Source organism: Bombina bombina, chromosome 11 (genome assembly GCF_027579735.1).
Source record: "Bombina bombina isolate aBomBom1 chromosome 11, aBomBom1.pri, whole genome shotgun sequence".
NCBI lineage: Eukaryota > Metazoa > Chordata > Amphibia > Anura > Bombinatoridae > Bombina > Bombina bombina.
The window spans coordinates 181,718,422-181,733,926 of NC_069509.1; the positions used below are offsets into that span (position 1 = coordinate 181,718,422).

The 15,505-nt window shown below is 41.9% G+C and overlaps 1 protein-coding gene across 4 annotated transcripts in view; it reads right to left on the minus strand.

Annotated features, from left to right (window-relative positions):
• The window catches only part of ATF7IP2 (activating transcription factor 7 interacting protein 2), a 118,155-nt gene that overhangs the window by 39,020 nt on the left and 63,630 nt on the right, over positions 1–15,505 (minus strand). For 2 of the 4 annotated variants that reach the window (XM_053694914.1, XM_053694912.1), the window contains exons 7-8: positions 11,371–11,441; positions 8,837–8,892 (exon numbers count right to left, since the gene is read on the minus strand). In XM_053694914.1, the coding sequence (XP_053550889.1) occupies positions 8,837–8,892; positions 11,371–11,441 (127 nt within the window). Of the gene's footprint in view, positions 1–8,836; positions 8,896–11,370; positions 11,442–15,505 lie in introns of all 4 variants that reach the window. The other 2 variants (XM_053694913.1, XM_053694911.1) reach the window with 1 other exon arrangement.

Genomic DNA, 15,505 nt, shown 5'->3' on the forward strand with positions numbered 1-15,505 from the left:
TTTCTTAAAGGGCATAACCCCCCCCCCCTGCAAAAAAAAAAAACTCATGATACAGCATACAATTTACTTCTCATCAAATTTGCTTCATTCTCTTGGTATCCTTTGAAGGAGCAGCAGTACACTACTAAAAGCTAAAACCAGCTAAACACATCTCGTGAGCCAATGACATAAGGTATATGTGCAGCCGCCAATCAGCAGCCAGTTCGTAGTAGTGCACAGCTGCTCTTGAGAATACCTAGGTATGCTTTTCAACAAACAATACAAAAAGACCAAAGCACATTTAATAATAGAAGCAAATAAAAGGGAAAAAAAACCTGCATGATTTGATTCATGGAAGTTTAGTTTTGACTTTACTGTCCCTTTAATATTGAACATTAAATCGCATCCAATATATAGAAATAAAAACATTTTATGAAACTCTGACCACTCGAGAACTCAGAGGGTCTTTAGGTCATATAGCGAAGTCCAGAAATTGTAGCATCTAAAAATAGTTGGTCAGGAAAACACAGGGTGTTAGAGACGCGCTACAAACTAGCAATTGGGTTATTTTGCTGTTCTTTTCCATGTCCCTTTATTGTAATATGAGATTTGTGTATAGGTTTGTGGGTGGATATGCATGGCACCCCATAAGCACCAATTAATAGGAATATACTTAATCAGTGCAGTTGTTAAAAACTTACATTTTGCTTACCTGATAATTTTCTTTTCTTCAGATGGGAAGTCCACAGTTGCATTCATTACTTTTGGGAATTCAGAACCTGGCCACCAGGAGGAGGCAAAGACACCCCAGCCAAAGGCTTAAATACTCCTCCCACTCCCCTCATCCCCCAGTCATTCTGCCAAGGAACAGTAGAAGAAATATCAGGGTGAAAAGGTGCCAGAAGAACAAAAATAAGACGCCTCACAAAAAAATACGGACGGGGAGCTGTGGACTCTTTCCATATGAAGAAAAGAAAATTATCAGGTAAGCATAATTTAAGTTTTTCTTCATAAATGGAAAGAGTCCACAGCTGCATTCATTACTTTTAGGAAAATACCCAAGCTATAGAGGACACTGAATGCTCCAGGAGACACAGAGACCCGGCTGTCGGTCCCAAACAACACACCCTTTACTAGAGAAAGGTATCAGACTACCGTAATCTCCCACAAAGGGAAAGACACGGATGAACATCCATCAAGGACTCCAGAAAACCCGAATAGGGTACAGCAAGTCCCAATAAAAATACAAGGCAAAAAACAGAGAAACCAGGCCAAGCTCACAGAGACCCAATCAGTCTCAAAGAAACAAGGGAAGGCACTGCCCAGATCCCAAATTGTACAGAAACCACAAGGTAGGACCAGGAATCTGAAACAGAGGCGATCATCTCCCAAACACAGTGCAACCGCACCCTAAAAGACAACTGAAGACGAAAGTCCCCAGAGACACAAAGGCCGCTGGGATATCTAAATCTTCAGAACCGCAACCACGTGCAGCACATTAGGTAAACACCTGAGTCAAAACACTGCACGCTACAGTCATCCAAAGAGGACTCTGAAATTTGAAAACCTGCAGGGCAAGTAAGGAGCAGCTGAAGATAAGTTCCGACCCTTAAGGCTGCTAATGATCCACTACACCATGGACACGACACAGCCTATCCAGAGCCACCAGTACTTCCAACAGAACCTGAACGTGGAGAAGACACAGAGCCCTCAAGGAGGCTTACCGTACCTAGACGACCCGAGGACGAAGCAGCAGAGCAACACCTCACCGATAATGCTCCAAACACCAGACCAGCCCAAGCGACAGGCAAGTCTGAAAGACAGGGGGAACAGAAATAAAACCCAACCACAAGGTCCAGGAAATTGAATAGGAGGAACTCACCCACCCAACAAAGCTCGGGTGCCAACCCAAACCGCTCTTCCAAAATAGGTGTTACCAAGGAGAATCCCATAGGACCTGAACAGAGAAAAGTGCAGTAGTTCCCTGAGAAGCCCTGGCACAACTCCATATAACAGTCCCGACATGGAGACTTCAACTTCCATCGTTGAAACAGGAAAAGCACCAGAACAGCCAACCGCTATCCCGTAGCCCCTATTCCAACCTCCTGCACACAGGCCAGGACAACGACCCTCCCAAGAGAGGAAAACCCCACCTCTTAAGGAAGATAACTACCCCCTCAAAGGGGAGAGTACAGATAAAAATCCGAACACACCTCGTAAAAGACCATGTGCCAACTATCGTGTCACAGAACCCCACAAAGTGAAGGACATGCACTGTGAAGAACAAGTAGCCATAGCTGGAAATGAATCTGAACTATCAGCCTACAGGCCCGCAAAGTCTACAACTAAACCATTGCGGGACACCTTCCAAGGACAAAACAGGCCCTAAGGAACATACCAGCACCCAAAGGTGAATGCAATCCTGACTCAGCTGCTAGCAGTTTCAACGAGCTAGCCATTAGGCCAAAGCCTGTGTTCCCAGGAAACCTGGGTCGCCCCGAACCAGTCCGCAGGATCATAAGTCTCCAGATATCCAAAAGGATTCCAAGACCAGAACCCTGGGCTCGGGCCCCAGAATCGTTTAGAAACAAACACCCCAGGGAACAGAAGATACCTCGTCTAAGGGATCAGACCTCACAGAGGAAGGCAACCGGACTAAACCAGAGAACGGGAACAAGACTCACTCGTAATTCCCCGCCCAATGGAATAGACAACCCTAGCAGGAGTCCACCCTCCAAAAAAGCCAGGGCACGACGAGTTGTGCAAATACTCTAGAACCAAGGGCGCCAAAGACCAACACACAGGAAGTCCAAAATCAAGGGAAAAAAAACAAGGACAGTCACCCGAAGGTAGAGGGAAGAAAAAAAGCTAGTCTCCATAGTCCTCTCAGGATACATAACCAGAGGACCACACCCAAGGAAGAAGAATGCAGAGCAACCCAAACCCCGGTAACAAAAAAAAACCCTAAGCGAGCTTGGAGAAGGAGACATCACAGCCTATCATCCCTGATATGGAGACGACTAGCTCCTGGAAGTAGGAAAAAGCCACACAGCCCTCACTTCCTATAATTAAACGGCAAAAACCATCAAGTAGACCCAGACATTACAGAAGTCTTGACCTGAAGAGAACCTCAAGGAACAAGACCAAAAAGGGACAATTCCAAAGAGCACCTAAAGGCAAGACCGGCAGCAAGGAGGCCCAAAGTCCTCCCAACCTCCAACCCACACAGGGAAGGAGACTCCAAGACCAGACAGAAAAACGGAATCCATTGAGTGTCGCAGAAGCACTCCTAGTCCCGGTCAAACAACATGAAAAGGCTAATGAGGACTGATCCAATCCCCCATGCCTCACGGACCCTCAGGTCCTCTCAGAATGCTAAGCTGAAACTTAACGAAAAACAAGAAATACAAAAAATAATGTGAAGTACTCGGTGCCCTAACCTGACCAGCCAGGCAAAACAGGCGCTACGTATCTGATTAGGCCTCAAGACAGGATCTGAAACCAATCAGGACCAGCCTGAATCCAAGGGTCACTGTCAGAGGCCGCATAGAATCCCCCTAGAGAGGGTGAAATAAACAGCAGGCAAACATAGGACGAAAACACGTCTAAAACAAACTTCCTTAGAAGCAACAGAGCGATCAAACAATCGCGAGTATCAATCCCAGATACAATTCCCAAAGAAATAGAAAACCAACTTGAGCTTTAAACCAAATAAAAACAATCCTAACTGGATAAAAATAAAAAGATAAGGCAACCCACAGGTTATCACCCAAGTAGAACAGGTGCACCCGCAGGACCGGCCCAACTGGGACCCTGTTCTTCCAAGAACAGACTGGGAAGGATACTCAATAAACAAGACTATAAAGGCGATTACTTCATCCCCTTATGTCTAATCCTGTAAGCTATTCAAAGAAACAGACTGAAAATTCTCAGATCCATCGAGGATGGGATCATCCGACAACACCAAAGCATGCCTCAATAAAAACACAAAGGCGTACCAGTCATTTCCCCAGAGAGCTGAACAGGCCAGCCCATGCCTGAAGAGCCCTGGATAACAGAACACGAACAATATCTTAAACCAACTTCTGGAAGTTGCAGATGCGCCAGCGCCAAAATTATGGACATGCGATATTGTGCCGAAACCCCTGGCGGGAACAAGCCACCTTCCAAAAAAGGATAAACAAATTCTGGGTTACCTGCATGCGTAGTAAGCGATGGTAGAAGGGAACTCTCCACTCGGAGGACCGAAGCCCCAGAGGCAGATGGCTCAGAGGCCCCTTGATTCCCCGATCCTGAGGAATTGAACACTCTAATATGGCATTCAGGACATAACTGATAGGCTTGTATCATCCGGGACAATAAACATTCTGCGCAAGGAGTATAATCTGAAACAGAGATGCCCGTCTCTACAATATCAGACTCCTCCATAACTAGGATATTGATAAAAAAGATTGGACCAAAAAATCTAAACGGCACCTGACACCCACAATGGCTGGGGCACTCCCCTCCTCCTATGAACCTAACACCAGCAAACCAGAACTTCTCCGTCGCCACACGGTCAGAAATGCGGAAATGGAGGCCAAAAACGTGACTACGCCCGGTCACCAGGAGAACTGTATAGTCCAAAAAAGCACGTCCGACTGTAAGGTCGCGTCACTTTTCAAAAGGCCTTACCCAAGCCATGAGCCAGGATGCTCTACACATAAGCAAGTTGAAACATAACATGATTATAAACCCCCCTATTCAACAACCCCCTCAGGAGATATTAACCCTTGATTCAAAGATACAAAAAGGAGCCTAACTGAGACCCTTAGATATAAGTTAGTCCCGCTAGGTGGTAGCCCCACGGGAAAACATCTAATACAGTACATACCAAGAAAGTAAAATGAAACAATCTTACCGGAATCTAGACCATGGAATAGGAACACGGCCCTTTAAGTGTGACAGATAGTAGCATCGCCTCTGCCATGGACTTGAGAAGAAAGCAGACAGCGAAACTCGTCAACGCCGATTGCTTGTGGAGCTGTTAAAACAAGTCGGGATGGTTTCGCAGAAAGATTCTCCCTGCTTCTCCGGACTCTAACTTTCATCCAGGCTTTCACTGAAAGGCTGACAGGACTACTTAAAACTCCAGTCTCATGCCGAAGAGTACTACCCTCCATAAGAGACTAATTTAAAACTTCTGACACTTCTCTGCTAACTTCCTGGGACGAAAGGCAAAGAATGACTGGGGGATAAGGGAAGTGGGAGAAGTATTTAAGCCTTTGGCTGGGGTGTCTTTGCATCTTCCTGGTGGCCAGGTTCTGAATTCCCAAAAGTAATTAATGCAGCTGTGGACTCTCTCCATTTATAAAGAAAATAGATATTATAGGTTCAGTCAGTCTGTTAAAATAAGCTTTAAAAACAAAATTTATGCTTACGTGATAAATATATTTCTTTCTTGACATGGTAAGTCCACAGATCATCATTAATTACTGTTGGCAATATCACTCCTGGCCAGCAGGAGGAGGCAAAGAGCACCACAGCAGAGCTGTTGAGTATCACTTCCCTTCCCACAAACCCCAGTCATTTGACCAAAGGTAAAGGAGAGAAAGGAAAGGAAATAACATAAGGTGCAGAGAAGGATGGCGCCTGGACCCATAGGATGTCCAGGAGGGATGCCACTACAATCCCGGAAACCAAATTGCAATCCAGAAAACCTTGTGAAAACTCTGGGAGCTGTTGCAAAGTCATGTTGGCCCACAAACTGAAAACGTTCGTCGGAAAGCAAAACTCAGAAATCTGAGATCTCTTTGAATGGGAAACTGAGGATATGCATCTAAGGCCGTAATAAACTGACCCTCATGTACCAAGGAAGAATGGAGCTAAGTGTCTTCATCTTGAAGGACGGTACTCAGAGAAATTTAAACATGTCATGTCTAAATTAGGACGAAAGAATTTGGAACAGAATGGAAAACTTAAACCCTGTTTCTAAACCAGAATCTTCCTTCCTGGGAAGAATTGTTCCAAACACATTTCAAGAACGCCTCTCTTTATCTGGGCTACAGAAACTTAAGAGGAACCTACTCCTGGAAAGGAGTTGATAATTCATAACCTAGGGATACTAAATCTACAGCCCCTTAGGGATCTAGGCAACTCGTATCCAGGCAATAGAAAAACTGATAGACTGCCCCCTCCAGGATCCGATCCTGGTTCTGAGGCAAACCTTCATGCTGAAGGAGAGCGTTAGCTGCGGTTTTCTTTAATTACTTCCCCCTGATCCAAGACTGACTGGGTATCCAATAGGACACGGACTGCTCCTGCCTGGAAGATAAAGGGGAAGACTTTTCAGATACAAAGGAACGAAAAGCAGCAACCAAAATAAAAATATTGGCCTAACAGCCTCTCTCACATTGATCTCCTCATGGAGTCCACCATGGAATCAGACAAGGCGTCGCACCAAAAGGATGCCGGACTTGTCCATAAAAGGTTCTTAAACATTTATCCTAATATGGAGGATTGAAATTTTCTTGACCAGAATATCAACGGCCCCTGCTACTTTAAGGAGATAGCTTATTACAGACAGGAGAAGGGGAAAATGGGATCCTTGACTTCTCCCATGCCTGAGAAATTCTCCTAACACGGTCAAGAACAGGATTCATTTTTACAAATGAATCCTAGTAAATATAAAATTCACTAGAAACTTGAGGATTGACGAATGACAGGAGAGTCAAAGTTTACCAAGTAGCCAACCCTTCCTAAATAAAAAGGGAGTTCAGGCTTGAATCTGAAAATAACTATTTCAACACCAGATGAAGGAATTATACTGTCCGAAATGGAGATTTAACCCTCAGATGCTACCGACTATCCTCCTTATCAGACTATAAGGAAGGCGATAAGATAGTAGCAAACGGAGCAGAAACCTTACTATCTGATTAATTAATTTTCCTCTAGCGATCTCCCTTTAAGAAAGGAAAATCAGATAATGCCACAGATACCAGAAAACATCTGGGCAGACAATGCTGCACCAAATAACTCCTCCAGGAGATTGAGAGGAACTGCAGCGCACTGCATGTGACGCCATAAAAAAACAAAAAAAAAACAAAAAAAAAACAAAAACTTGGGACGTATGAGGAGAAGCTGTGGCACTAGCCTAGATAGCATCATCCAGGGAGACATAAGGCTATGGAAATAATTATTTAAAATCACCCTGTCACTTAAAATATATACAGACTTGCTGGGATTATAAATACACTTAGGAACAGAACTCTGTTCCATTAATTCAACACTTTTAATAGATCATGATAATATATCCTTATATGAATGAACTCTAACATAATTAAGAGATATGTATGCGGTCAAAATACAGTTGTGACCACACCAGAACAAAAACAAGATTTCCATTTGTTCAAAGACACATTCTTTTTCTCTTGTAATCCCTGAGAGAAACGGTGAAAATTTAAAGAGACATTTTCCATCGTTTTATTTACATAGATTGTAATAAAAAAAAAATCCATGATAAAACACAAGTCCTCTAAAGTTTAAACCCAACAGACTAACTTAATACAAGTTTTGTTTGCATAATAACAGTGAAGAGCCTGCTTTTGTGACACCTTAAAAGGATCTCTGCTCGACTCACAACATCCAGGACCGTTTAGATTAGAAACGACGCTCCGCTCTCGGCCAGAGAACGAGGGGCAGTCATCGAGACTGCAGTCCAAGATGGCGCAACCATGAAGACGGCAGAGATGAAGCGCGCAGACATCGCACTTCATCCTGTCGCACAAAAGCTACAGCCTAAAGTTAAGTACAATTGTGCAGGGTACAGACATAAATAAAGTTATAAGACATTGCACCGTTTCCTAAAGAAACGGAATAGAATACCGCAAATCAAAGAAATTGCTCTCATAAAGCAATGTTTTCTCAGCTATGCAGCTCCATAGAAATGGCACCCTATGCGCTCTCTTCTCAGAATCATAAGCTGACCAAGTACAAGTTGCCAATTAACCGTACTAAAATTAAATATAAGCCCCAAGGTGGTTAACCCCTTCCTTACTATGAAGGAGAGTAACCCCTAGTCTCCAAGACACATGACTAACGACCTGCATACTGCCTAAGTATCCCTCAGGATTTGTCCCACTAACAGAGGGTCCTTAACCCAATCAGTGCCAGCCTTCTAGCCCCAGAAGAACAAAAGGCACTTACCTGCATTCTAGACGTCTGGCAGTCAGACGACTCACAAAGTATTAGAGGATGCCACTCCTCTCAGAGACCTGTGTAAAGAGAAAGACAGAGTAAACTTATTAAGGCTTTCTACACCAGGGCAGCAACATGTTAGGAAAATGCAGCAAAGCCCACTTTACGAGTTCCTAACTGTTTTAAAGCTACCACAGCCCTGCTGAGGAGACTAACGTGGAGTACAGCTATACCCAAACTGTGATGGAAGGACAGAGCAATCCTGCCCTGACTTAAAAATAAAAAAAAATCTTGATAGAAGAATCTTAATCAGGACACCTAATTACTTCACCACCTCCACGCACTAGAGGCAAAGAGAATGACTGGGGTTTGTGGGAAGGGAAGTGATACGCAACAGTTCTGCTGTGGTGCTCTTTGCCTCCTCCTGCTGGCCAGGAGTGGAGTGATATTCCCAACAGCAATTAATGATGATCCATGGACTTACGTGTCCTTCGAAAGAAAAGGGGTTTGGAGTTGAACAACCCTGTGCTTTAGAAGGGACAGTAAGTAAGGTGATTTTAAAGTTTCCTAGAAACACAGCCTTTAATTCCCCAGTAAACATATAGGAAAGAGAATTCTGGATTGTATGCTCCTTCAGAAGAGACTGGGTGAGCATTTAAATCACATGCAAAACAATATTTACTTTATTTGGAGGGGCCGCTTCCTTTGCTTGAAGAGTTTCAGCCATATTGTGAGCAGCTGCTATGGAGAAAAGGGAAGAGTAAGTTTCGCTAGAGCTGAGGATGGGCATAAAGTAATGACCTCAGACAGTAACAGACCACAGACTCATGCTTACTGGTCACAGCCACACAGTAACAGACCACAGACTCATGCTTACTGGTCATAGCCATACAGTAACTGACTTCCGACTACTGCTTACTGATCGCATACAGTAACAGACCTCAGACTCATGCTTACTGGTCACAGCCATACAGTAACAGACCACAGACTCCTGCTTACTGGTCACAGCCATACAGTAACTGACTTCCGACTACTGCTTACTGATCGCATACTGTAACAGACCTCAGACTCATGCTTACTGGTCACAGCCATACAGTAACAGACCACAGACTCCTGCTTACTGGTCACAGCCATACAGTAACTGACTTCCGACTACTGCTTACTGATCGCATACTGTAACAGACCTCAGACTCATGCTTACTGGTCACAGCCATACAGTAACAGACCACAGACTCCTGCTTACTGGTCACAGCCATACAGTAACAGACCACAGACTCCTGCTTACTGGTCACAGCCATACAGTAACAGACCACAGACTCCTGCTTACTGGTCACAGCCATACAGTAACAGACCACAGACTCCTGCTTACTGGTCACAGCCATACAGTAACAGACCACAGACTCCTGCTTACTGGTCACAGCCATACAGTAACAGACCACAGACTCCTGCTTACTGGTCACAGCCATACAGTAACAGACCACAGACTCCTGCTTACTGGTCACAGCCATACAGTAACAGACCACAGACTCCTGCTTACTGGTCACAGACATACAGTAACAGACCACAGACTCCTGCTTACTGGTCACAGCCATACAGTAACAGACCACAGACTCCTGCTTACTGGTCACAGCCATACAGTAACAGACCACAGACTCCTGCTTACTGGTCACAGCCATACAGTAACTGACTTCAGACTCATGCTTACTGATCACGTGCCTCCCCTAAAGAGGGTTGGTGATAAGAAGGAAATTACAACATACAGCTCAGTGGATACAGACTGAAAACTCTACAACAAAGACATGCTATGAGACTGGAATTGTTTTCTTTATTGCTTTTTCGAATTTCAGCTTTGATTTTTGTATTGTTTTTGCTCTTATGCAATTTTCTCTACCCATAGTCTGGAAATTTCCTTTCAGTTTCTTTGTTTTGTAACTTTTCTCTGTTTCTGTGTATCCTTGTGGTCCCTTATTTCTATATAGTTCCCCTTCACATGCATTACCATTCAGGGATATTAAGAATGGTTATAAAAGTTTTAAAGCTATGATAACGTGGGTTACGTTATTTCTACATTATATTAGAAGCTTAATTTTATTTTTCCTCTCACCTATTTAAATAAATCAATCATAGCTTAAGAAATTGTTAATTACATGCAATAGAAACATTTTGAATTGCATACATTTTGTTTTCGTAAAAAGGTTATTTACCTATAATTACTTCTATTATTTTCCTTTTTTTTTTTCTTTTGAAATAATATAAAACTCCAGCAAGGTGATGTAACAACACCATTGTACAGCGCTGTATTTTCTGTTAAATTGTCTATGTATAAGTGATCTGTCTGTATAAATTCTGTGTGGCCTTGTAAGGCATGGATTCTGTATCATGATCACTGTTGGTTATAAATATATAAAAAAGAAGAAGCTGAATTTAAGTAGTATTTGGGTTTTTTACCTTGTATTTTTATTTGGATAGGTTGCATAAAATGTTGCTTCAGTGATGCCATTGTTGATATAAGCTAGCTGATTGACAGATTAGACTTTCTTTCCCATCTGGTAAGAGATATGGATGTAGGCATCTAGCGGCTGTGTGCCATCTGCTTACTCAAGATAAGTAATCAAATGTTTTACTAATTTTAGTTGTACCGAAAACCAACATTCTTGAAGCTGTATACCACATTGTATGTATGTATGTATGTATGTGTGTATGTGTGTATGTATGTATGTATGTATGTATGTATGTATGTATGTATGTATGTGTGTATGTGTGTATGGTCTCAATCACAGTGTTCGCCATAGAAAATGGTGCCAGCAGGTTGGTGGTATAAAAGTAGCCAGGTGGGGGGGGGGAGAAATGTAATGTTTACTAATATTGTAACATTTTCTGCTATCGAAAGTACAAATTAATTGCATAATTCAACAAAATGTATTTAACGACCAATGATAATTTAAGCAATAAACATTGAAAAATGTTAGCTAACTTTTCAATATGCTAACTAGCATATTTTTGGTTAAGATTTTAGCCCGGTGGTCAGTAATATCAGCCATGTGGTGCACACTTTAAACAGGTCATGGGGAAAACATTGTATGTTTGCATATTACAATACATACATACATACACACACACACACACACTGCAGTCAGTCTAGGGAAAAGCAAATACAGAATAGGATAAGTAACGTTAAATACTTTGTATAAATAAGGATTTGAATTTCATTTTTACCCAAAGCATCTGAGGGTTTTGGACTTTGTACGACGACGCCTGTATCATTAGCTGGTCTGTTAACAGATGAGCTAAAAGCAAATAAAAATGGTGTTAGATGAAGCAAGTCAATCAGCTTTTTAATGTTTCTCTTACTTAAGCAATATGACAATATGCTTTATATTACTAACATTTCTATAACATTGGTTTTCAAACATTTATACAAAAGCTAAGCTAGGCCCAAGAGCTTAGAGCTAGCTGCCTATTTGTAGCTGCACACATGCCTTGTTATTGATTTACTGGGTTCAGCTAGCTCCCAGTAGTGCATTGCTGCTACTTCAATTTAAGGATACCAAGAGAATGAAATAAAATGTATAATAGAAGTAAATTGTAAAGTATATGCTCTATCTGAATCATGAAAAATGTGATGTCATGTCCCTTTGACATGTCACATCAGTCACACAAATGCTCCAGCCCAGAACACTTTTCCAGGGGGCTGGAGCATTTGTATGACTGATGCGACATGTCAAAGGGACATGAAATCACATTTTTCATGATTCAAATAGAAGCGTCAGTGTCACAGCACTTAACGCTAGCGCTGCCATTTTACTTAGATAATATAAAGACTACTTTTCGATTCAGCGCAATCAAAAGACCACTTTCCGGAGACTCCTGCATTCGCAAATGAGTTTTCTGATCCTCGATAAAAAGTCCTATTTCTCTTTGGAAGCCAAAGAGCTTGGCGATTACAATTTTTTTGCTATAGACCATTTTGAAAATCTAGGCACTTAAAGGGACATTAAACACTAAATAAAAGCTAGATAGAATGATGCATTCAAAGAAAAGATTTGTCTGAGAATAACATGTAGATCAGGGGTGGGCAAGAGGTAGATCGCGGTCTACCAGTGGACCTCGAGTGAATTTTGAGGTGACCGCCTGGAAGATTTCTAAAGTTTGCATAATAAGAGAAAGATTTCTCACACATCTAGATTCTGAGTGAAGAGCCTCGCCACGGTTGATGTATGAGAAATGTTTCTCTTATGCAGACTTTTGAAATCGGATATGAGTCTATAACGGCGGTATGTTTACTTCAGCATGGGCGACGCAGCTGTAGCTGAACTCACTGCCCCAGCTTTGGTTACTGCCTGTCCCAAACTCTTACTTTTTTTCTATAGTACAGACTCTTCATGCGCCAGGCTGAGATGCTACTCGGTATCCCTGGATTTGGCAGTTCCAGGTACTGCTCTGTCTGATATTCTGCTGCTACTTTCTAGTTCTGCCCTCCGTTACTTGTCACCAGGCTCTGCTAGGTGAATGGTCTGGTGTTGCTTTTTTCCCCAGAGTCTATTACTCCCCCTAAGGTTCTTTTACTTACTCTGTACCAGGTTTTGATGCTGCTCTTTGATACTTTCTCTGACACACTAATATTAGTTATACTCTGTGCTAGTTTCTGCAGCTTTCTGTCCCCAGAATTTGTTGTCACCAAATTGTGCAGGTCAGTGCTGTTGCTGCTATACCCGTCTCTGGTTGCTGTGTAGGAAGTACAGAGCCTGCCGCTGTCACTGTCCCAACTATTTTCAGTAGTCTTCAGCTAGTAGCGGAGAGATGGAGAGCAGCAAACAAGACCTGCCCGCTAATCAACCTGATATGGCGTCCAGCCAATAAAATTACTTTGTAGAATGAGTCTGTCTACGATTGGCTGAGAATAGTTCATTGTCATCGTACCTGAGCTGTGGGTTTCCCATGTGTTCCAGGCTTGACTACTCCGTTAGCCCTAGACTCGAGTCATCTTGATTGTGAGACTACTTATTCTAACGCAGGCACAGTACACAGATAAGGTTGCTTGATGGTCCCAGCGTACCGTAAAGAGAGAGCTCTCGCAGTTAGTAAAGAGTGCGGCTGATTTTTAAAGATGTATTTGTGGCAAAAATACAATTTTCAGCCTGCGTCTGGTGTTTTTTTGTTAGATGACCACGTCACTTGGAATAAAATTAGAGGTAGCCCTTTCATTAGCTGTTTAAATATTGACAAAATAAGTGTACAGTTTTATTGTCTATAAAACAATGGGAGCTACCATGTTGTAACTTAAGTTACCTTCTCTGCTGTGGCCAATTAGGGACAGTTATAAATAGGTCACTAGAGTTTGCAGCCAATGGCTGTGTGGAATATAACAGTGTTCTGCACTTCCATTTCTAACAGGAAGTGAAAAGCTCACAATTTCAGAATGGAATTAAAGGAAAAGGGGACAACATAAAGAATGAAATAGTATTTCAGAATTTTTTTAATTTATACGATTTATCATTTTATATTACCATCTCAAAGGGTTTAGGGGGCGATTTATCAAGCTGAGGCGGACAGGGGCGCACATACGCATTGCATTCAGCATTGCACGCAAACGCTATTTTGCGCTCGTGTGAAATCCCGCCCCCTGCCAATCACACTCGGGCAGGAGCTGTCATTCTCCCCGGTCGGACTAGACCACGGATGTAGACACTGCACAGGTAGAATGAGCTGTAATTCTCACAGGAGGCTGCTGTTCCGCCTCCACATATGCCATGCAGGAGATAATTCTCAACCAAAAGGAAAGGGTAGTCGCAGTGGGTTTCTGACCCTTACGCTTTCCAGCTTATAAAATAAACAAGGAAGAGGATTGTCAAATTCTTTGTACCATGAAGATATAACGTCACGCTCAAACCACATCTAAATTAAGTAACAAACGTTCCTTGTGGGAAGAAGGCTTAGGAAAAAAAAGGTACTACAATCTCCCGATTAATATTGCATGAAGAGACAACCTTAGGTAAAAACTCACAGCACATTCTCTGCCTACCTCCTAGTAGACAAGGCAAATAATTACTGGGGAAGCAGGGGAAGTGGGAGGGATACTTATTGTTTATATTTGTTTGTTATTAAAGCTATAAGGGATTGTTACTCCCCTTTGGATGTCAGAACCACTGCCTTCCCAGTCTCTCCCGAAGCCCGTTGAATCGATAGGTTTTACAGAAGGAGGCGCCGGTTCACCATGGATTCCCGACGGTTTACCGAGATATGGTCCAAAACCCTTTTCATCTGGAGATGTGCGCTCCTAATTTTGATTAAGAAGATTGCACTGAAATGTTGCATCCATACACCATCTATTAAAAAGTGTAGATACTCACAGCATATATTTAGAATAAACAGCTCCTTATGTGTTCAAAGAAAACTTCACTAGCTTTTACATATAAAAGCAGTTTTATTTTTCCCAACGCATTTCAGTCTAAGCTGTCTTTTTCAAGAGCATTCACAGATAAAAAAAGTGCTTTACAAACCAAGCATACCTTTCCGCAACACAGTCTTTAAATACACAGAGATGCTACCCGTTAACTCATTGGTGAAGGCCGGGTTTACGCTTGTTAAAAATAAAATCTAACTTAAAATAAAATATTTATATAATATAATTAACATCAACTTATTTCACATTATTAAATACATACATAAAATTTCACTATTTGTTAAGGATACAAAATATTGTATATGAGCGACTCTTTGGTCTAATTGTCTGGCCATATCGCCACCTCTCCAGTGTATTTTAACTTTTTCTATTCCTAGCCACATAAAAGTTTCTAACTTTTTCTGCTTAAAAAAGAGAAAGTACACTGGAGAGGTGGCGATATGGCTAGAAAATTAGACCAAAGAGAGCCAAGGTGGATCCATACGCTCAAAACATACGCTCACTGGGGTCTAAATAAGGATAGAAAAATGGCTGCCTCTGTATAAAACTCACAACCTCTCTAAACATGTATATAATAACACAGATATGATACAATGTTAACATGTTTCTATAATATGCTTTCCTATAATCTTGCAAAGATAATTAGGAGTCTAAGGACATCATAAAGTTTAATATCATGAATCCAAAATATTTAATTTCCTAAGGTTTCCTACATAGTGTCTTAACAAGTGTGCAAATATGAGAACCTCTGTTAAAAGAAACAGGTGAAAGATGACAAAATGTGGTTAGTCTAAATTCTAAGTCTTGGAATTTAATGTTATAGATACTATATTACTCATTGTAAGCAGAGCCTATAAATAATTTTCTAATGTGGGCTATGACAATTTTCATTTAAATCAAAACAAAGATTACATTAATCACACTCTTCTCTCTTTCCCATTCATTACT